The 22,712-nt window shown below is 48.1% G+C and overlaps 1 protein-coding gene across 2 annotated transcripts in view; it reads right to left on the minus strand.

Annotated features, from left to right (window-relative positions):
• FLNB (filamin B) overlaps nucleotides 1-21,829 on the minus strand; it is a 136,596-nt gene extending 114,767 nt beyond the window's left edge. For both annotated transcript variants that reach the window (XM_057706317.1, XM_057706316.1), the window contains exon 1: nucleotides 21,368-21,829. In XM_057706317.1, coding sequence (XP_057562300.1) covers nucleotides 21,368-21,659 — 292 coding nt within the window. In that variant the 5' untranslated portion in view covers nucleotides 21,660-21,829. The remainder of the gene's footprint in view (nucleotides 1-21,367) is intronic.
• Nucleotides 21,830-22,712: the final 883 nt, after the last annotated feature.

The following is a 22,712-nucleotide window of genomic DNA, read 5'->3' on the forward strand; positions in this document are numbered from 1 at the left end:
ATCTTTTATGGCACGTGCTAGTGATTTTCCATTTACAATCATGTGCTGTAGTTTCCTTCTGAAATGAAAGAATAGAAAAATGAGTAGATGTAGGGAATTCCCTGGTTGTCCACTGGTTAGGGCTCCACGATTCCAGTGCAGGGGGCACAGGTGTGATCCCTATTCGAGGAACTAAGACTCCACATGCAGCTTAGCGTGGTGTGGCCAAAACAAACAAACAAAAAAATGAGTAAATGTCAAGAAAAAATATGCAGAAAATAATCGTGGCACTGCAAGCAACCAGAAATCATGATGGTGATATGAGAAGGTCAAAGGGCTTCAAGGCTGGTCTGATGGAGGGCTGGGTCATAAACAGCATCGTGGCCACTTTATATGGCTTATAATTTGTGTGGACAGTGCTGTGGGAACACAAGAAGAAATGATGAACTCCATAGGAGGGATCTGGAGAGAGCGTCTTCCAAGGGAAGAGGCATCTGAACTGGCTCCTAAGCTATGAGAAAAAAAATGAGTGGTCAAGCAGAGAGAAGAGCAAGGGCCAAGAAACAGGCTGTGAAGGACAGCAGTATTGCCAGCGGTAAGGGGCCCATGAGAAAACTGAAGCCAACACCAGCAGCCCACTGAGCACAATACGCTTCGCAGGTTCTTCGCAGGGTAAAATTCAAGCCGTTATAGACAAAAGGGAGTTCAAGTTCATGTAGTTTCACGGAGACAATATATGAGTTTCATCAAGGACTAAATGGCTGCCTGGAGCACCACACTGAAAAGGACTGGAAAGTCAAGTCTGGGCTCAGCAGAAAAGAACATCATGAATGCCTGGTGATGTCTGCCGTGGAGAAAAAAGTGCAGCACGGGTGCCAGTTATTTGCTGACCCTGATTCTAGATCAATGCTTAAAGCTTACAGATGAGGAAATGGAGGCCCAAGGGCAGAGCTGACAAAAAGCACAGTCAGAATAAGAACTAGGTGTGCCAACTCCACGTTCTTCTTATTCTGTGCTCTGCAATTCCCTTTCATCTGAGTCAGAGCATGTAAAGCCACGGATTCATTATAAAGAGAAGCAAATCTGCTGTTAAGTCTTGTGTCAATTAATTAAGAGGCTTAAATTTATGGGTCCAAAACAATTACGCTTTGTGGAATAAGGGCCCTGGTGAGATCACCTGTGAGAAAAGGATGGTCTCATTTGAAAATGCATCACTGTAGAAAGTTAATCCCAATAAAAATCTTTCCCGTGTTGCCGCCCCAGGACCCATATGTTGTGCTGGGCCAGTCTTCACACGTGGTCAACTCATCTGTCCAGTGAATAGGGTGGTCTCTCCTGGCTGGGGCTTTGATGAGGAACCACTCTGACTGCCCAACGAGGAATTCTCGAAGCTTCCACTTTCCTCCTAACAGAATCTTCAATCTGGAATAACACTCAAAATGACCAAGGCTGCTGGTTTGTCAGAATTCCAAGCCCCACAACCGTGGTCTTTTTTTAGTTTTTAATTGAGGAGAGTCGCTGGGGCTGAGCTACATTTTCCTCTCCTTCAATGAGGACTCTGGAAGGCAATCAAACCCCCGAATCCTCACTCATTCCTTCTTTCAACTCTTCCTCCTAGAAAGGGGAGTGGGCTGCCTGTTGCTTTCACCAAGCTGCCATTTTGTACCCTCTTGAGATGGGATTCCAACAAGTCTGCAAGACTGAGGGTCACAAATGAAGTTACCTGGTATTTTTAAAGGCATGGAAATTATGCCGTTTAAATCTGAAGTCAAATTTTATTTTATATCCAAGTCTAGCATCTTTTAATTATATAGACAGCTTAAAAGAAACCTCAAGCAGGCTACAATTTACACTTGTTGGGTTTTTTTCCTATTTGATCTGCTTGTGAGATGAGTAGGTAGTCTTAAGTCACAGGCCATATAATACCACAGCCAGTGACACCAGAGTTTCATGACATGAAAGGGGTTTCTAAATAACAAAGAGCAACCTAGGATAGCAGTGATCCAGTGTGAGAAGGCTCTCTGAGGTCCTTTCTCCCAGATTTGGGGGAAGATAGGATAGGACATGTGATCTAGGTTAAGCCTATCCCAACAAACCCTTGCACCTCTCCCCTCCAGTGACTGGCTGAGGAGAGGGCAGGTGACACAGGCTGGTCCAATCACAGAGAACCTCAGGGCTTTCCTGAGGACCAGGGCCTGCCTTTCGGAAGTGTGGGTGTGGCTGTGGGGCCTGTCCATGAGCAGAGAGACCAGAATCTTAGATACACAGAGCCACGGTTCTGACAACCTGGAAACCTCTAGGCTGAAATGCACCTGTGGCCTGCCCTACTCCTGGACTTTCCAGCTGCAGGAGCCAGCGAGCTTTCTTTTTGGCCAGTGAAGCAGGATTTGTTGGGTTTCCTGTAACATGGAACTATACACATCGTCACTGATACATTTATTTTCAAAGTCTGTTTCTTCTGCTTCCTGGCTTTGTGGCAAGTCACTAAACTGCTCAGTGCCTCAGTTTCCTCATCTGTAAAGACAACACCTGCTTCATTGGGCTGTTAGAATTAACAAGATACTTGATGTAAAGCACCACTTAGCAGTCTCTAGCACAGAGCAGATGTTAGCTCACCTATCTGTTCTTCAGTGATGACAATGAGAGATTCTATTTCATCCTCAAGAAGCACCCACCACTCTACTAGTTAGCCATGGCGTAAAGACTGCAGGAACTTTTTCCTTTAAGTAAACTAGTTATAGAATCTGTTGACAGAACGAAAACCTTTGTCGTGGAGGACAGAGAAATAAAAAGTGACTAAAGCCATAGCTGCTTTTACCAACCAGGTTAAAAAATACTCTTTTAAGAAAAAAAAAAATCACTTCTTCTGGCTAGGATGTGCAAGAACTGGAACTCTCACACACTGTTGGTAGAAACAGAAAATGGAAAAACTGGAACACAGTTTGGCAGTTCCTTAAAAAGTTAAACATACACCTACCATACGATCCAACCATTCACTCAGAAAAAAAGGAAATATCTGTCCATACACAGACTTGTACAACAATATTCATAATAGCTTTATTTGGAAACAATCCAAACATCCTCAAGAGAATTATCGCATATGCATACAGTGAAATACTGCTCAGCAATAAAAAGGAGTGAGCTCTTGATACATGCAATACCAAGGATTGATCTCAGAATAATTATGCTGGGTGAAAGGAGACGTTTTAAAAAGTACATACTGTACGATTCCATTTATATAAAATTCTAAAAATTGTAAACTGACCTGCTGACAGAGGCAGATGAGTGATTGGGGATGGGACAGAGGAATTACACACAGGCACAAGAAACTCTGGGTGCTGGATAGATAAACGTTCACTCCCTTGGTTATGGTGATGGTTTCCCAATGTTTGTGTGTGTGTGTGTGATATATATACACATATATATCTCAAAACTTATCAAGCTGTACACTTTTTTAAAAAGTCACTCAGAGACCCAGCAAGACTTCTTTCAGAGCAAAATAGGGGAAAGATGGCACATGACTGATGTTTAGAACTTGAGATTTTGTCCTCAGTTCAGTAGATGCAATCATTTCTATCTCCTTTTAAAAATATTTGTATACATTGCAAAATGATCATCACAATAATTCTAGCTGACATCTGTCACCATACATAGTGACTAACTTTTTTTCTTGTGAAAACTTTAACATCTACTCTCTTAGCAACTTTCAAATATGCAGCACAGTACTACTAACTATAGTCACCATGCTATACATTACATCCCCATGACATTTATAACTGGAAGTTTGTAACTTCTGATCCTCTTCACTCATTTTGACCACCCCCCAACACCTGCCTCTGGCAACTATCAATCTATTCTCTGTATCTATGAGTTTGGGTGTGAGGGTGGGGGGGTTTCTTTTGAGTCCACATAAGTGAGATCAGATGGTATCTGTCTTTCTCTGACTTACTTCGCTTAGCATAATGCCCTCAAGGTTCATCCATGCTGTTGAAAATGGCAAGAATTCATTTTTTAATCGCTGAATATGTGATATACATATATCACATTTTATCTACTCATCCACTGATGAACATGTAGGTTGTTTCCTTATCTTGGCTACTGTAAATAATGCTGCAGTGAACATCCAGGTGCATAATCCTTTTCTGAGTTAGTTTTTGTTTTCTTCAGATAAATACCCAGAAGTGGAATTGCTGGATCACATGGTAGTTCTATTTTTAATTTTTTGAGGAACCTTCATATTGTTTTCTATAGTGGCTGCACCAGTTTACATTTCCACCAACAGTACACAAGGGTTCCCTTTTCTCTACATCCTCACCAATACTTATTATTTCTTGTTTTTCTGGATAATAGCCATTCTAACAGTTGTGAGGTGATAGCTCATTGTGGTTTTGATTTGCATGTCTTTGATTAGTGATGTCAATCATGTTTTCAAGTACATGTTGTCCATTCGTATTTCTTCTTTGGAGAAATGTCCATTCAAATCCTCTGTCCATTGTTTGGAGTTTTTTGCTTTTGAGTTGTATGAGTTCTTTATATATTTGGGGTATTAATCCCTTATCAGATACATAATTTACAAATATTTTCTCCTATTTTGGTAGGTTGACTTTCCATTTTGTTGATGGTTTCCTTAGCTATGCAGAAACTTATCAGTTTGATAAGTTTCCCCTATCAATTTGAACAAGTATTCCCACTTGTTCATTTTTGCCTTTGAATTGTACACTTTTAAATGTGTCACTTGCAATATGTCAGTTATACCTCAATAAAGTAGTTTTTTTTTTTTTAATTAAACACTTTCGAGCTCATATGTTCAGCTGCCTGGGACACCAAGACCACAGCCCCCCCTAGATAGGAGCCACCAAACCACAAAATAGATGAGCTTAATTTTGACCACAATGCAAAGGTGTTCTTAGAAAGCAACTATCTCATAACATTCATTCCACTGTCAAACCATCCCTAACTCTGGGCTTTCCCCCCCACTTTTAAGGACAATGCAAATATTCCAGCAATCCCTTGAGATATCTCCTTGAGAAATATCTCCTTCACTTAGACAAAGAGCCACTGAGTGGAAGCTCCCAGGGGCAAACATTAGAAGTTCTCTCTGCCTTTGAGAAACCCAAGCCTGCAGTGTTCACAAACAATGGAGGGGCCTTGCATTCTGAGGTTATTAGCTCAGGAGTTTCAACACATACTTGCGGAATGGGAGGGAGAAGTCCTGCTAAGTGTAAACGTCTTTTGTCTTAATATCATCCTGACATCTTGATGATGACATGTTTTCTTTTGAACAAGCTGGGTCCAAACAAACAAAATAAGAAAACTTGGGTACTTTTCAACAACCCTTGACCAATTTCAATAATGCACTGTACCAGCATTAAAAGCATATCTCCTTCTCTCTCTCTCTCTCTCTCCCCCACACCCCCCCCCCCCACACACACACAGGGAGAAGAATAATACAACCAAGCAACTGAAGAAATAAAATGTTACAAAGAGTTGGAAGCCCCTGAACACCCTTTGGTGACTGCAGGCCTTTCATGCCCTACCCCAGGCAACTGCTGTCCAAAGTGGTGACAGTCATTCCCATGCACACAGCTGTATTTCCATTACCTGTGAACAACTTTACAGAAGCAGCATCATAGAGTAGGTATCTTTCTGCAATTTGCTTTTTCTTCTCAACATTGTAAAACTGATCCAAGGTGACATGCTTGGACGTCCACGTGCAGCAACAAAGACCCAGTGCAGCCAAAATAAATTAATTAATTTAAAAAAGAAATCAAGTGATACTTGATGACAAAGAAATTATCATCAAATGATGAAATACAAAACTACATCCAGTCTGGCTTCTAAGCAATTTATGTGTTATATACACACATGTAGAGGAAACCGGAAGAGAAGGTTAACAATTCCTTGGTTATCTATGGACAGGGAAATTATAAGCAATTTTTCCTCTTTTACTATTTTTATGCAATTTTCCCATTTCTATGGAAAAACATATATTACCCCTAACTAGGAAAAAACAAGAAATGCTTTACAAATTATTTCTATTTTACAAATGATATGCAATCAGTAGGATTCCTATAATAAATCAACATGGAGGAGGAGGCCTTGTAGAAGCAGGCAGGAGTATCAGAGGGATCTGGGAGGGAGAAGAGGGTGTGGGCATGGCCCCTGGGTATAAAACAAAGGAGCTGGGGGAGGTATAGAGATGGAAGAAGCCGCCTGTGGAATAAGACACACATCTTCCCCATCACACTCCTTCCCCCAAGCAAGTCCAACCCCTTTTCTGATATTACCCCCTGCAACAGGCCCACTCAGCATCCTGCCCCCTTTGCCCTTCCTGGAGAGTTCTGATAGGAGTCTGGATCTACCCCTCCCAACAGGACCTGTACACCTTCAGGGAAGTGCCTCTACCTTCAATTCTGGAAAAGGCCACATGGTCTGAGGGCAAGTCATCCCCCTTGCCACATAGTGGTTCAAAAGTAGCCACGTGATCTAATTTGGGCCCATGAGACATAAGTAGGATCTGTCGCCAGCTTCTGGGAAAGTTGTTCTTGGCTTATAAAGAATCCCTGGGAACTGTCTCTCAACCTCAGAGGAAGAAATCTCTGCTATGGGAAACCACAAGGGGAATCAGCCTTAGGATGCTTTTTTTTTTTTTTTTAACAGCATTTTGGCCACGCCAGACAGCACGTGGGATCTTGGTTCCCCAACCAGGGATCAAACCCACACCCCCTGCGTTGGAAGCGCAGAGTCTTAACCACTGGACCACCCGCCAGGGAAGTCCCAGCCTTAGGATCAATGAAACCAAGAGAGCAGAAACCCAAAAAACCCAGGTCCTTGATGACCTCACTGAGTCACTGGATCCCAAAAATCCATAACCCACCCTGTGCAGGCTCGCTGACATGAATCAGTCAATTTCCTTGTAAGCGAGCCAGTTCGGGGTCCCATTCCTTGCAGCTGAAAGGAGTCTAACTGCCCCACTTCCCCCTTGAGGGCTCTTCTCGCTACCCACTTCATCCGGATTCGACCCGTACGCAATGTCTTAAGGGTCATGACACCATTTGTCCCAAACCTAATGCCAATCAGCATGAACCAACCAAACCCCAAACCTGACATCTCCCTTCACCTCACTCGCCACCAGCCTAGAGCAGGAAAACCCTGACCCTTTCAATCAGAAAAGTATGGGATTACCTGACTGCCCTTCCTGAATATTTTCCATGTGGCAAGTACTTTACAAAACTTAGCTCATTAAATCTTCACACCCACTCTTGCAGGTAGAAACTACGATTATCCTCAGTTTACAGGTGAGAACGCTGAGCACCTGTAAACCCGGAGAAATCACGTAACAATCCTACATCACACGGTAAATCCCAGATTCAACCCCAGGGCTGCCTGACTCCCAAGTCCTCACTCTTAAACACGACCTCCCTCCCCCCAGAAACCCAAGGGAGGCAGGTGGTGTCCTCGGCTAGCAGATGGACAGAAAAATCAGACTCAGCCTCATACCCCACTACTTCATTGAATGCCACCCATTCCTGGAGACTAGCCCGAGGTAATTCAGAGACCCAATCTTGGTGTCTATCTTGCTTTGCAGAAACCACAGGACGTGCTAATGGGGTGGGGGTGCGGCACTGCAAAGGGTATATCGGGCCATTTCATCTTATGTACTTGGAATTGACAATGGACTCCAAGAGACCTCTAACTCAAACCAGGCTTTAGGGAGGTAAGATTGGTTACCATTACATAAAGGGTTAAAATGGAGTATTATTATCTTAATACTATAAGAACAACGTTAAGGGGCTTCCCTGGCAGCGCAGTGGCTAAGAATCCGCCTGCCAATGCTGGGGACGCGGGTTCAAGCCCTGGTCCGGGAAGATCCCACATGCCGCGGAGCAACTAAGCCCGTGCGCCACAACGACTGCGCCTGCCTCTAGAGTCCATGAGCCACAAATACGGAGCCCACGTGCGGCAACTACTGAGCCCATGCTCCACAACAAGAGAAGCCAGCCACGGCAATAAGAAGCCAGCGCACAGCAATGGAGAGTAGCCCCCACTCTGCACAACTATAGAAAGCCCACGCGCAGCAACAAAGACGCAACACAGCCAATAAATAAAAATTAATTAATTAAAAAAAAGAACGTTACAATGTCAATATATTTAGTTTCTCTAGAATCATTCTGGACTGAAACAGGTTTCTTGCTTGTTCAAAAACCTCAAGTTAAAGAAATCATTTTCTCAACAGCTCTTTCAAGTCCCAGTCCCCTCTATGCTCCTAGCCTCCAGCACAGCTCCTGGCACTCAGTAAAGTCTCCACAAGTCTCTGTTGAACAAAGCACCTATACATTACTACTCTGAGCTACAGGTGATGCTGTATCTGTTCGTGCCTCTGCAACAGAGTAAACTTTATTCTCCTTCCAATTCTTTCTCAGCCCTTCTGAGTAGGTCAAGGAGAAAGGCTCAGTGTGCTGGTAGGTTACTTTGAACACCTCTCCATCTCTGGCTAATTTTCCTTTTAACCAAAAGAGTAGGCCTCCTGCTGAGAAGAGGCAACAGCACCAGCTGGGATTTAATAACACTGTTTTGGGTTTATTTATGGTTACCATCCATTTACCTAGTGACACTGCTTTTCCATTATGATAGTGACACAAAGTCTCCTTTTCAAATACATTTGTTTTAAAAGTGAGTCAACCGCAGGGCGGTGGGTGGGGGTGGGGGGGGTGATGAGTGAAAATGAAATACAGACATGGGATATGGCAAAAATAATAAAGGTGGTTCCTTTACAAAGGACAGAATTTTGGGAAACACTGAAATAGGCCAGATCTCCCATTTTACAGATGGGGAAACAGGCTAAGAGGTAGGGCCTCTCCAAGGCCCCAGTGATGACAGAAGCAGGCCCGGGACTAAGATCCAGTGTCTGGGTCCGGCCATCTGCCTGAGACCCGAAGTCTTGCCAAATACAACTTGCTCTGGGCCTTTTCCAGGACCAGAAACTGGTCTCCAGAAGCAGCGCAGGTTAACACCTGCTGATCTTATTGATAACGCCTGATGGTCAACTTTCAAAGCCATTGTGTAGTGGTTTAAACGTTCATTCTGTCACGTGCAAACAGTACCCAGGCTGACTAATATCTTCCCAGTATTAAAACATAAAAATCTGCATTAGTCACTCACGCAAGTAAAACCGCCACAAATTCTACCTTTGGGAAAGGTGTGGCGTGTTCCCTGCCCCCACTAAAGATGACTTAAAAACGACACTCCCCTAAAAGGCTGCAGTATTAGAAACATGGCCCAACCAAGGACACAGCAGGCAGCCTGTCCTCAAGGGGCAACTGGGGGAAGCAGGTAGGTACACAAGACACAGATCCCTTCAGCCTGTCTGGGCAAAGACCAGCGTATCCCTGACAAGAACAGAGAGGAGGATGCCCGTCCCCCCAACCTCCCACATCCTCTGGTCTCAGGAGCCACAGAATGTGCTGTTGCCAGCCACCTTCACTCACCCCGGCCCAGCAAGCTTGACGCTGTGTGTACAGGCTGGTGTGACCCCAGCGGTACAGTGTCCAAGCGCTACTGTAAAAATACGGTCGCCAGCTCCATAACAAGAGGTTAGTGCTGGGTGTAAGACCACGCCCAGGGCAGCACAAATCCTGGTAGGTGGTGCAGGCAGCCCCATCATGATCTCAGATGGCAAAGGCCCAGGACTAGAAGGAAGAGAAGGCAAGTGCCCAGGGCCAGGGCAGCGACAAAGCAAGGCTGGAGGAGTAGGATTGGGGGTAGGGGAGCAGCTGGGATAACCTGCTTGGTTTTGGATGGAAAGTGCCTGAGGCAGTCAGCACAGCCTCAACTCAAGCACAGCTGACCCCTTTGCATCCTCCTCCTCTAAGGCCTGAAAAGGGTACGTAGAAGGCGTGGGGCTTCCCAGTAATAACAATGCGAACGCCACCAAGCCAGCATCACCACCATCTCAGCCGCTGTCCCTGCCTAACGGCTAGAGACGCACATTCTCTTTGTACCCGCATGCTCAGTAAGGCGGAGCACTTCATTATCACAGTTTGCATATGAAAGACGGGCTCCTAGAGGCAGCGCCGCGAGCTGGACTCAGCCACCTCTCAAGGGGCGGAGCCAAGACTCGGACCCAGAAGCAAGCGCATCACCTGGACCCTGGACGGTGTTACAGCCGCTACCATGACTCCAACACCAGGAAAGAAAGACATGGGAGCAAAGGGCTAAGAGACAAAAAGGAAGGATTAAAAAAAGAAAGGAGGGCAAAGGAGCTAGTTAAAAAATAGCTCCGTTAGCCAAACAGGAAGCAAGGGAAAGTGGGGGAACATGTCAAGAATAGTTGGCACCCGTTTTCTATCCTTTAAAGGAAGCTGTGCTGGAAGACCAGGAAATGCCACCGGCCCATGGCTCCTGCCCTCAAAAACCGAGGCCACCTCTTCGTCCAGAAACAGCCTATTAGGTATGAGGTATCTCTGACCAATTTCTGAGTGTATTCCCACCCACCTATGCCTTCCAAAACAATTAGGCCATGTGTTCCTCCAGTCAGAAGGGGCCACCACAGGCCCAGGAATTCGGAGGAGAGAGAGGAGGGAGGAAGGCACTGACCACCATTTATGGGGCCTTTACTGTCCACCACTGCATCAAGTGCTTTATAGGGACTGTATCATTTCTCTTCAATAATACCAAGAGTGGGGTACTAATATCGCCCAGGGCATAGAACCTCGGGGAGGTCAAGCATCTTGCCCCAAGTCTCCCAGTTATTAAGTAGCAGGGTCTAACTGACCCATACTCTTAGGTACCCTCATCTGTATTAAAAGTGGTTTGTACTCTATCTCCTTTGCCTCAAACAAGACCAAGACAGGATGATTCCACGGGCCTGGTGTCCTGAGGGCTGTTGAGAAAATGACGTCTCCGAAAAACCAATGAAGACCTCAGGGCTACAGATAATTTCCCGACATCTAAAAGTTCCCAGGCAGGCAAAGGTGAACCAAGTTGCCCGACTGCATTGTTGTGGGGCATATTTGAGACATATTTAAACAGCTAATGCAGCCTAGCAACTGAAAGCTAATGAGAGTTTCTGTGCTGGGCTAATCATGAGACAAGGTCACAATGTAACCAAAGATAATAACTATTAAGAGACCCTGGCAGTCCCAATAAAAGTTGGTCCTAAAAACTTTTAAGAGACAGAAGTGGCTGGAACACCCCCACTCCATGGTTGACCAGAACATATTTCTAGACGAAGGGAGATTTGCAAACCATAATGAGCCTCAACCAAGACCTCCAATTTTAATGCTGGCCACAGCTCAGCAAAAACTCAAGGATGAATCTTGTTACAACCATCTGTGAGATCAAACTAATTTCACAAAATGTTTCCAGTCCACAGTCTCTTTTGTTTCCTGAAAAAAATGCATCTCCCTCTTCCCCATTCTGACCAAAAGGCAGCTGAAAGCAAAACTCCCTAAAAACAGAAAATGATTCGTTAAGATTCTTCACAGGTGATGTTTCAATGTCTCTACGTTCTTGCAATTTTTTTTTAACAAAGAACTACAAATGCAACTTTTCAATATTAAAAAAAAACTTATGAGAAGTGAATTTCGAAGACATACTGAGCTGACGGCATTCCTTTGCGGAATGAAGTCTCAGCGGAGGGCTTGAGTCATAGTCTGCTACATACTCACTGGCTGATCCGCGTGTGCCTCAGTTTCCTTGTCTGTATAATGGGGGTTACCACAGTAATTACCACGCAGGCTTGCAATGAGGTTTCATTTAGCTATTACTGAGAAGCATTTATCCCAATGCCTCGTACAGGCAGGTGCTTGATATATACTCACTATTATGAACAAAACTATTACTATGATCGTAGTGACTCTCAGTGGCTTCGTTTTATATTCGTATTTCTGAGCCTCACATGTCAACCTGGAAAAGGCCTTGTTCTCTAACGGCTGAAGTAAATCACAGATGTTCAAAGAATGACTACGAAGTGCTGAGTTCCTTTAAGTTCAGCATCACTGTCCCCCCAAAAATGAAGTGTTCTACTGGGACCCCAGACCCAGCTGTCCACTGCACATAATTCCCATTTCTCTATAAGCTGCAAAGGACCATGATTTTGCATTTTCTGAAAGCAAATATATTGCAAGCAAGTCAAAGTACCAGGCTTAGTATTCAACCCGTCTATGCTAGAGGCTGTTTATTTATTCCGTAAATTTTGTATTATATTCCTACTAAGAGCCAAGCCCCAGAAGTGAACAAGAGATACAGTGCCTGCCCCTGGAGCAGTCGTGACCCAGTGGGAGAACAAGGCAGGCAAGTCTGGAGATCAGTGTAGCTCAGTAAGCCATGAAATGGAATGGCACTGGGGGAGCGGGGGAGCTGTGGGTGTCCAGAAGTGGGCCTCATGCGCTCCAGCCTCAGGTGTGACTCACCATGGCTGCCAACAAAAGTGCCAAGGAAAGGCTGCAGGAGAGGCAATTATGGTAAGAGACGCATGCCCCACAGGTATGCCCCACAGGAAGTGTAACGTGACACCCAGATCATTTCCTCCCCAGCAGGAGAGGCATTCCCCAGGTGCCAGCTTGCCTCCTTTAGAGGAGATGAGGAACGTGACAAGCCACTGCCCGGGTGCTTGCAAGGCAGGATCCACCAGGGCTCTTTCTCCCAGAACACCCAGGTTCTGCCCCAGGATGGCTGAAAGCTGCACTGAGGGGCCCCCGGTCCCACACGCAGCACACCCTCCGTCTTCCAGCCCCTGCTTCTTCCGACAAGGAATCTCACAAACAGAACCCAGAACTCCGTTCCATTAACAGAGCTGCCAAATCACAAAGGCCTTTTAGGGTCTGAGCCCCAAGCTCCTGAGGTTCCCCGGGACGGCAGGGCCTGGTCCCCCACATCTGGCCTGCTGGACCCCACCGAGGGAACAATCACTTTGTTCTTGAGCAAGAAGCACCTGGCTGAGCTGTGCTCCCGGCAGGCTGCCGAATGCCAAACAATTCTCATTTCCCCGGAATATCTGATAAATCACTTCAGGGAGGCGCACACAAGCAGTGCAGGACCAGCATGATAAGAAGTTGATTATTTTCTTGGGGGTTGCAGGGGAAGGTGGAGGGATCTGATGTGAGCCACTGAGATTCCTTTCCCAGCCCAGGCTACACGGGAGGCCTGCCTCTGGGTCACAAGCAGCGCGAGGCGGAAAGCAACACCACTCCGGTTTGTCGAAGGAAAACTGACTGCCGCCTGCCTCTTCTAATCTTGAAATCTTAATTTATGGGACACAGCGAATTTACACAGTCCCTGCCACAATCCCCACCCATTTCCCTATAGCTCGAAAGCCAAAATTCCACAGTGTTCCACATAATTCCAACCTCTTTGGTTGCCTTTATATCTGAACGGAAATTCCAGGAAAGTTGTCTGGCATGGCAAAAGCTGACCAGCCTTATGAAAATATCCAGAAAGGTGACCCATTTAGTCAAAAGAGCTTTCAGATCTCCATGAGAAAAGGAATTCATGCCAGCATAAAGGGCCTTCAGAGAGAGAGAACAGGAGTGTTGTGTTCACGCCCAGACCTTTCAACAAGCCAGCCCTGCGATGGCTGGGGAGGCTGAGCAGCGCGTCGGCCGGCCGAACCAGCTTGCTCTCTCCGGAGCTGTGCTGCAGGAGAAGCCCCTGGGGACACAAACGCAGCCCTGGAGAACACAGCTCAGTGCCACAGTGCACAGCGGGGGGGGCCTGCCCACAAGGCTCCTTGAACGTGAGCGGGAGCCGCTGGCTTGGATTGGAAGCAGGCAGCCGTTTGTACCAGGGCTTCCAGACTGAGAAAGGTCGAGTACCAGCCAGGAAAGAAAGGTTCTGCTCAGCAGCAAGCACAACCCAACACACCCTCCTACCGGCTAATGTTTACAGGTAGCAGAAGGAAAGGATGTGGGGTGAAGTCACGGCTGTGCCAACGTCGACTGTCACCAAGGAGCTCCCAGCATAGCTGGATCTCAACACACTCCATCCCTCCACCCTCACAAGAGGTGGGCACTGCAAGCCCCATAGGACTGCAGCCAGGAGGCAACCTCTTCCTCACCTCTGGCTTCCAGGCCTCACAAAGAAAGCCCTGCCTGGCTCCCCAAAGCAGACCTTCCGCTGGTCTCTGCTGTCCAGACCTGCAGTGAAATCACTGCCCCTGGAAACCAAACAAAGGCAGGGAAAAAACAAGAGAGCTGTCTCCAGAACTGGAAATAAGACCCCCATTAAAGCTCTATGGTCCCGGGAAAAGTGAAGCAAATGGGCCCCCAAAAGTTTTGTTTTGTGGAAGGAAATTCCAATTTCTCATTAATCAAGTCCAAATGATTAGTTTCAAGCAAAATAAAAATGAACAGGACTAAAACAGTGGAAAGTCTCTCACTATAATACATCTTACAAGTGTGGAACCCAACTTTAACATTAAAAAAAACAAAAACTGTAGTTTAATGCAGGCAAGCATCATGCCTGGCGTGTGAAGTGCGGCATATTTGAGCCTCAGTTTTCTCATCTATAAACTAGAAACAAAGCCACTCACTTTGCAGGTTCACAATAAGGATTAGAAGTAATAAAGGTAGGGCACTCGGGAAAATGCTTAGCACACAGTAGGCACGGGGAACCCCTAGATACTACTGAATATGTTAGAGGATGTGTGCACACACTAACACTTGGTACACAAATGGCATCATGGTGTGCATTCTTGCTATCAAGAATAGCCAAGGAAAATGCAGAAAAGCACAGGTGTCCTCCTTGCCAAGCTGTCTGCCTGTGTCAGGTTTTGATGATGGGAGAAAGGAGGAAGTCACTCTGTCAAAATAAACTCTCTTCCTAGAACATGGACTCAATTTCCCAAGAAAAGGAGCTAGGCACCTTATAAATTCAAGGCCACTTTCCAAGCCCCCAGAGAAGAAAGTACTGCTGTTTATCATACAATAACCTTAGTCAATTTGGTGATTATCGAACACGTTTAATGAATAACTAGATTTATAACAGTAATGTAAAATGGCTTCTAGTAGAATGTCATGAAAGGTAGTTTTCATCTTTGTAAGAGTAGGAAATAGCACGCATTTAGATGGAAATGGCTCATTCCATTGGATTTATTCATTTGGTTCAACTTGGGGGAAGAGGTTATAATTATAGACCCATCTCTTTAACGGAGGACAATTAAAGATGAAAACTAAATGCAGAATAATAATATGGAAAAATAAAAAGGAAATGTAGAAATGCAGGCCCTCATGGGGCCTCCAAATAGGGTATATGCACCTCAAGGATGCATAAGACAAGCCATTAGAGCACAGGAAAAACCTTCTATTTGGATTTCTTATCTAAAAAGAAACTAAGCTTTACTACAGTAATATTTAATATATAGACTGACAATAGCATATGTATATAGATTATAAACATACACATATGAGAACAAGGCTCAATTTTTTTTTTCCCTGACAGGAATGACTTGAGCAGCAGTGGAGAGATCCCCAGAGTAGATGATCCTTTTCAGCTGGGTTCACCTACCTTACCCCATGCTCCCTCAAGGAAGATGTTGGATTGGCAGCCTCCAGCCTCAAAAGGCCCTTCCTGAGCCAGCCCCCGCCTACCCCTCCACCACCCCTCCAACCTCCACCTGACACACTCTTCCACTCCTGTGCTCACCTAGCTAACTGTCTGTTCACCTGCCTAATTCTAGTCAGGCTTTAGGTCTCAGCTTAACAACCCCTTCCTCCAGGAAGCCCTCCAGACTACCCAGTCCAGCCTGAGGGAAGGTGCTCTTCCTCCCCAGAGGGCTTGTCATCTCAATCCTTGCTACTCACCGGGTGGTCCAGATAGAGACAACTAGGAGCCCCCTGGAAGAGCAGAATCCAGGCTTCACCCCTGAGCTAGTGAATCAGACCGACATTTTTAACAGACCAGCATTTTAAAGTTTCCAGGTGATTCGTGTGTGCCTGAAGGTGTGAGAAGGACACTCCCTGGTGACTTGCCTCTCCTGTGTTAAGCAGTGTATAAGGCAAGCCATGGACATGACTCTCATTATTCCTGTGGCCCTAGCACTGAGCCTGGCTCAGAGCTGGTCTTTCATGTTCTTGTTAAATGAGGAAAGGAAGAAAGAAAGGATCTTGGGGGGGCACCTTCATCAGAGGTTCCAAGCTGGGGGGAAGGGAATAGCTACCACACCATACGACAGCGGCAGGACTGGCCAGAGAATAGACAAAAGACAAAGTCTACTGTATTAATAATGACAATGCCATTATTATGCTATAACTTAACCAAATCCAGTATAATGCTCTCAGCGATGCTAAGATAGGAACTATTATTCCCCATTTTACAGATAAGGAAACTGAGGCTCAGCAAGGTTAATGCAGTGGACCAGAGCTGTACAGCTCTTGGGGGACAGACAGAGTGGAGATTAGAATCCTGGCAGTCTAGCTTCAGGCTAGACTAGCTTTGGGTATGTGCTGACCTGAAGGCTGCTTATAGAGAAAGCAGGATGACGTGGTACCCTGGCCATGCAGCCACCACAGGCAGGGCCCAAGGCCCAAAGGCTCCGAACCTGAGCATCTGCTGCCCAAGGAGCATGGCAGCCATTCTTAACTAACCCATGACGCGGCCTCACAGCACGGAACCAGGACCCCCTTCCCTGGGTGGGAGGTGAAGGGGGAGTGCCCAGGAGACATAATTTGGCTCCAAATCAAAGCTCTCCTTCAGCACAGACTCTCCAAGAACGAAGGCAGCTGCTGACTGGCATGCTGGCCCCACCACCGCTGGAGGAGCCTGCAGAGGCCCAACTGCCATCTGGAAATGATTTGGCCCAGAGATTCCTAAACGAGTGGGAGGCTGGAATGACCGACCAGCCACTCTGAGCTCCCGTCCAATCTCAGAAACAAAGCTGGTGTGAATGGGCCCCAGAGGCAGCCATAACACAACCAGGGGTCACCCCTTCCAAGCAGGGGACACCCTCTGGGCAGTCCATAACCCTATTACAGTGACAGGAATCAGCATTAGCCAACCAATCTGGTCTCCCCAGCGTGGTGCCGACTTTAAATGTCCTTTCAGTGCACAAACCCTCCAGCGAGACTTCTGAGAATATTATTGGACAGCACCTTATTTATTTAACAAACACACAGCACCAACTATGCGCCAGGAACTGTTCCGAGCACTTTAAAAAATATTAACTTGTTTAGTTTTTATAACAACCTTTTAAGGAGGTAGTTATTATCCCCCATTTAAGTGATAAGGAAACCAAGGCACAGAAGTTTCTTAACAGCTACCTAGCGGCAGGTAGAATTTGAACCAAGAGTCCTAGATCTTAATTAGCTCACACTGATGTGTTACTTTGTTGCAAATGGCCCAGAATTTGTTAATTCTGACAAAGCACACTACTTTGCTACTTTTTAAGCATTCTCTGGATATGAACTACATTGCCTGAAAGACACACTGGCATCTGCTAAACAGTTACAGGACAGAACAGAAGTTAGGATTATTTGCGCATTATTTTAGTGGGGGTGGGACAAAAGGAAGGAAAACAGGGTGAGTGGCTGGGTGACCCACCACCCTGGAAACTGTGCCCAGTGACCCAAGGTCTTGGGAACACGCACCCCGCCTGCTCTGGGGCGCTGGCCTGGCACAGGCACCTTAAGCAAACATCACGGTCAGACCACATCCTTTAAAAAGGAAAGAATTCCTTTTTGTAAAGGATCAAGCCAAAACACACCACCCAACCTTCCAGGCTGCCTTGATTGTCATTCTTGGGCTGGGAGACCCCTTCTTCTCCAAGTTGGCTGCGTTGCCCAGTGTCAGAAAGGCTTTTGGAAAAACAAGTAAATAAACCTGCCAGCTCCTGGCAGACAACTAGAATTAAATATGCTGAGGCCTCACTATGAACTGCTCAGGATATAAGGAGCTTCAACTTTGGGATGAAGCCTAGGATGGGCCCACCTTACAAGGAATCACGAACATGAGCAAAGAGCCAGGGATGTCTTTCAGGGAATTCTAGGCAAAAAAGCCACAGCGCTCTGGAGGCATTTGACCACCTCACATCACACAGCTGGCACCTATACCCAACTCTAAGGAGTCCCACAACGTATATTGTTGGGATTTATCCATTTTACAAACCCTGTGTCTGTTCAAAGATATCTTCCCAGATTATGGAGTGAAATGTTATCCAGTTGGGTAGCAGGGAATCTCAAAAAACAAAAAACAACAAAGCAGTGAAGACAGGACAGCCATTCCCTCAACAAATTCACCTCAACACAAGATGCAAGATGCAGGGAGTTCCCTGGCGGCACAGTGGTTAAGAATCCCCCTGCCAATGCAGGGGACACAGGTTCAATCCCTGTTCCGGGAAGATTCCCACATGCCACAAAGCAACTAAGCCCGTGTGCCTAGAGCCCGTGCTCACTGCAACTGCAGAAAGCCCACGCAGTAATGAAGACCCAATGCAGTCAATAAATTAATTACTTTAAAAAAAAAGATGCAAGATGCAAACTGATCCTGCTCACCTCACGACACTCATCTCACGCATCCTCACCACAGTTCAGAGGATTAATCTCATCACTCACCTAAGGCCTTGCTTTGTTCAAGGCCAGAGGCTCAACATGTGCATGTCCAACCACAACCCCAACACCCTAGACCTGCAAAACAGTGTTAACGTAAGCTCTTTGGTGGGGGAAATGGGCTATATTTTACTCATTTCTGACACTGAAACATAGGTCAGTTAAGGTTCAGTTTCAACAACTCGGAAGACCTGGGTTCCAGTCAACATTTACCCGCTGGATGACCTCTACAAGTGACTTCACTCCTGCTTCCCCAACTTTAAGTAGAGGTAATAATCCTAACAACGACCACGTAATCACAACCACCATTTTCTAAGCAACTGGCCAGGACTGGGGCAAGCCCTTTAACCCTCCCAGGGACTTGCTGAAAGCAGATCATTACATAGACAAGGAAACCAGAACTCGAGGATTCACCCACTTAACACCTCGTGGGTGCCCCCCAAATTGGAGCTGGCGTCACTGACAGCACAATGCAACACAGCATAAACAGGGAAAGCTTGAACGGAAGTACACATTGGATATGATTTTTTTCTGAAGGGCCTTTACCCAGCATAGCCTCAGGAGCGGAGGGACGAGGCCTCAGGCATTACCCCCTAGGGAGTCCTGGCACTTGGCAAGTCTTCCTCCAGCCTCCGAAGGCTGGAAAACCTGTTTGTTGTAAGATCTTTCTGGAGAACAACTAGAGCCAATGACAGGAGTTATAAATGTGGTCACGTCCTCTGACCCAGGAGTGCCACTCAGGAGAATACAATCCAAGAAATTATTTAAAAGGAGAAAATAAAGCGATGTAAATTATGGTGGGAAGAGGTCCATAGCAAGAAGCTGCAAACAGTCTACAGGCCACAACCAGGGAAGAGGAGGCTAACCCTGGAATGTCAGGACGATGAAGACACTATGGCCTGGGAGGGTTCGGGAATGAAAATTATGAGGGTCAAGGAGAAAAATGTACAGGACCAGACAACGTCTAGAAGGAGACCCCCAATGTCGGGGCACTGATGAAAAGCCATGCTGGGGGCAGCTGCAGCCTCTAAACAGCTGGCACATCAGGTAGTCCAGGGATTTCTGGGGCTGTGGTTTGGTTTTTGATTTGTTTTGTTCTTTAAGGAGATTTCATGTCATGTTTGGATACTCCCGGTTTACTTTAAGTTTCTCTGTTCAGTTAATTAAATAAATACACATTTTTAAAGCAAAGAAGAAGGGATCCAAGTTGAACCCAGCCAGCCCTTGAGATTCCTCAGAGGGATAGCTGGTTTCTGAAAAGCAAAGCATTCCAAGAGAAATCAGAGGTTCTCCTTCCCTCGTTACAGCAGATGGGCCCCCCAAAGAAGACAGCGCACCACACAGCCTCCCTCTGCAGAGAAGCCACCCTTGCTAGAGAGGCTGACTGGGCGGTGGCAGCTGCCTGGACCCAGGAAGCAGCTCTACCTGTCAGGACAGGTGTGGGGGAGGATGGGGGAGAGGCCTGGAGGAGATCAGCCTAGAGGGAACCCGTTTTAAGCAGGAGAAAGTCCCAGCAGCCACACCCATGGCCCTTTCTTCCTGTCAGGGGGTCACTATAAGGCCTGGTTTCCTCAAGAAGAGACCTGAGACCCTGGCCTGGGCCAACTCTTCACTGGCAAGTGGCTCACCTGGCAGAACACACACACACACGCACACAGGAGGTGCACACACATTCTGTGCACACTTACATGCTCTACGCACACATGCTCTGCGTACACACACACTCTCTGCACACCTACACACTCACACACACCCCCCCCGCCCCCACCGTCACGGCCCACATCCTCAGCAGCCTTGTGACCCTTCCGGAAGCCCTCCACCAGCCCAGGTCTCAGCGGGGACCTCACCCTCTTCCTCCGCAGTTTGGGGTGGGGGGGGGGGAGGAGAGGAACCCAGCACCAACTCCCTCCCTCCTCTCAGGAAGACCCTGGTGTGGGGAGGGCGGGGAGAGGAAGGCAAAGTCTCCTTTAATTGTCACCCACTTCCTTCAATTCTCAGCTAGACCCTCGCGAGCTTGGGCAAACCCATTAACCCTCTGGACCCCCCTTGTCTGTAAAATGGGTCTAACGCCGCCCCAGCTCGCAGCGTGTGTAAGGACGGAGGTACCCTAGGAGGCTGCCGGCACACGGCGGGCACCAGCTGGGGGGTCCCTACACGGCGGCAGTTCCTGTGACCACCATCTCTAAATGACACCTTCAGCCGCGACAAGCGGGCTCGGCCGCGGCGCGGGGCCAGAGCTGGGCTGGGAGCAGAGGGAGACACACCCCCGCGGCTCCCCTTCCCACCGAGGGGGCCCACAGCCCTTGCGGCGACCGCGAGGTCCCCGTCCCCACCTGGGCGGGAGGGCCCCGAGTTCAGGGAACAGCCCCTCCCCAGGCCTCCCCACCTGGCCGCTGAGCCAACGCCCATTCGGCGGCCGCCGAGCGCAGCGGCCTGGGCGCAGCGGGGCGAGCGCTCCGGGGAGCGTCTGACCAGCGTCCCGTCCCCCCGGGGCCAGAGGTTTCCAGCCCCCCGGCTCCCGCAGGGGCACCCCAGCTGCAGAGAAATGCCACAGCCCCAACTCTCCCCGTGCGGCCCCACCCCGCCCCCCAAAGACGCACAGCCAGGGCGCACCGCGGGGAACTCGCGCACCAGCACCGCACCGCAGGGGATGGCTCCCCGGAAGGGGGCCTAGGTCCCCTCGGTCCTCATCCCTGGGGGACGGCGTCCCCCGGCTCGGAGCCCACACCCAGCCCGCGACTGCCGGGCGTGGTGGCGGCGCGCGGCAGGGAGCCTCAGCCTCCGCACAGGCGCACGCGCGGGGGCGCGAGGGGCACACCGCCGGCGCCCGGCCCGGCCGGGTCACTCACCGATGGACACGAGCTTGATGCTCTCGCGGTCCAGGAACTCGAGCGCCACGGACACGTTCTCCAGCTGCATCTGGCGGAAGGTGGGCCGCTGGTGGTACTTGCGGTACATGTGCTTCTGGCTGAGCACCTCCAGCAGCGCGATGAGCCGCAGCCCGTCGCTCAGGTCGGTCTGCAGGTTCCCTATGCGTTTGTTCACGCACTTGAGGTGCTCGTTGCACCAACGCGTGAACGTGTTCTGCTGGATCTTCTTCCATGGCGCGTCCTCCGCCAGGTCCTTCTCGGTCACCGGCATCCTGGCGGCGGAGAGAGCGCTATGCACAGCGAGCTGCCGGGGACTGGCGTAGGGAGGCCCAAGGGCCGGGGGAGCGAAAAACCGAAGCGGAGCGGGAGCGGGGCTCGAACTCGCTGCTACCGAGGCCGCGGCCGGGGCTGCTCTGCGCCCGTCTGCCCGTGGCCGCGCGAGGCGTCTGGCCCCGCGCCTGCGCACTGAGCCGACCCGCCCCTGAAGCCCCGCCCCGTCCCAACCCTCTGGCGGGGGTTCCCGGGCCACGCTCGCCCCCTGCCGTTCAAAGCGGGCACTGCGCCCCACGAACTCCAAGGTTTCCCGGGATTCCGCGAAAGGAAGCTAGGCGGGAGGTGTCCAGACTTAAGGAGAGGGTCACCTGGTCCTGGAGTGAGGGGACGTGCAGAGGTAGAAACCTGGACAGAATGGGCAGGGACGGCGGCATGGGTCACGGAGAAGGGGTTGACGGAGAGGGGTGTTTCATCCACCTACAGGTTCAACAAGTTTTAATAAAGGCTTTTATTGAGCTCCTGCTGTGTGCCAGTCACTGTGTTAGGCACTGGGGACACCGTGAAGGAAAAGGACATTTTATTTTTCATATTAACTAAACTCATGAATTATAATATTATTGTTCATAGCATTTATTGAGTGCCTACTGTATACCAGCCTTCTTAGTGCCTGCCAACCAATGGTAAATAACTATCACAAACAGCTTAATGGCACTGATAGAAATGAACAATAATTTGCCATGTATATTAGTTTCCAAGTGCTGCTGTAACCAATTACCAAAAGCTTTGTCTTTTAAAAAAAACACACATTGTTATCTTGCTTTTCTGTAGTTTAGAGTCGCTCACAGGTCTCACTGAGCTAAAATGAAAGTATTGGCAGGATGCATTCCTTTCTGGAGGCTTTAGGGAAGAACCCATTTCTTTGCATTTTCCAGCTTCTAGATGTTTCCCAAATTCTGGCTAAGGCCTCCTCCTCCAACTTCAAAACCAGCAACATCAGGCAGAGTTTTTCTCATGCTGTCATCTCTCTGGTTCTCCATGGTCACATCCTCCT

This window comes from Hippopotamus amphibius, chromosome 13 (genome assembly GCF_030028045.1).
Source record: "Hippopotamus amphibius kiboko isolate mHipAmp2 chromosome 13, mHipAmp2.hap2, whole genome shotgun sequence".
NCBI lineage: Eukaryota > Metazoa > Chordata > Mammalia > Artiodactyla > Hippopotamidae > Hippopotamus > Hippopotamus amphibius.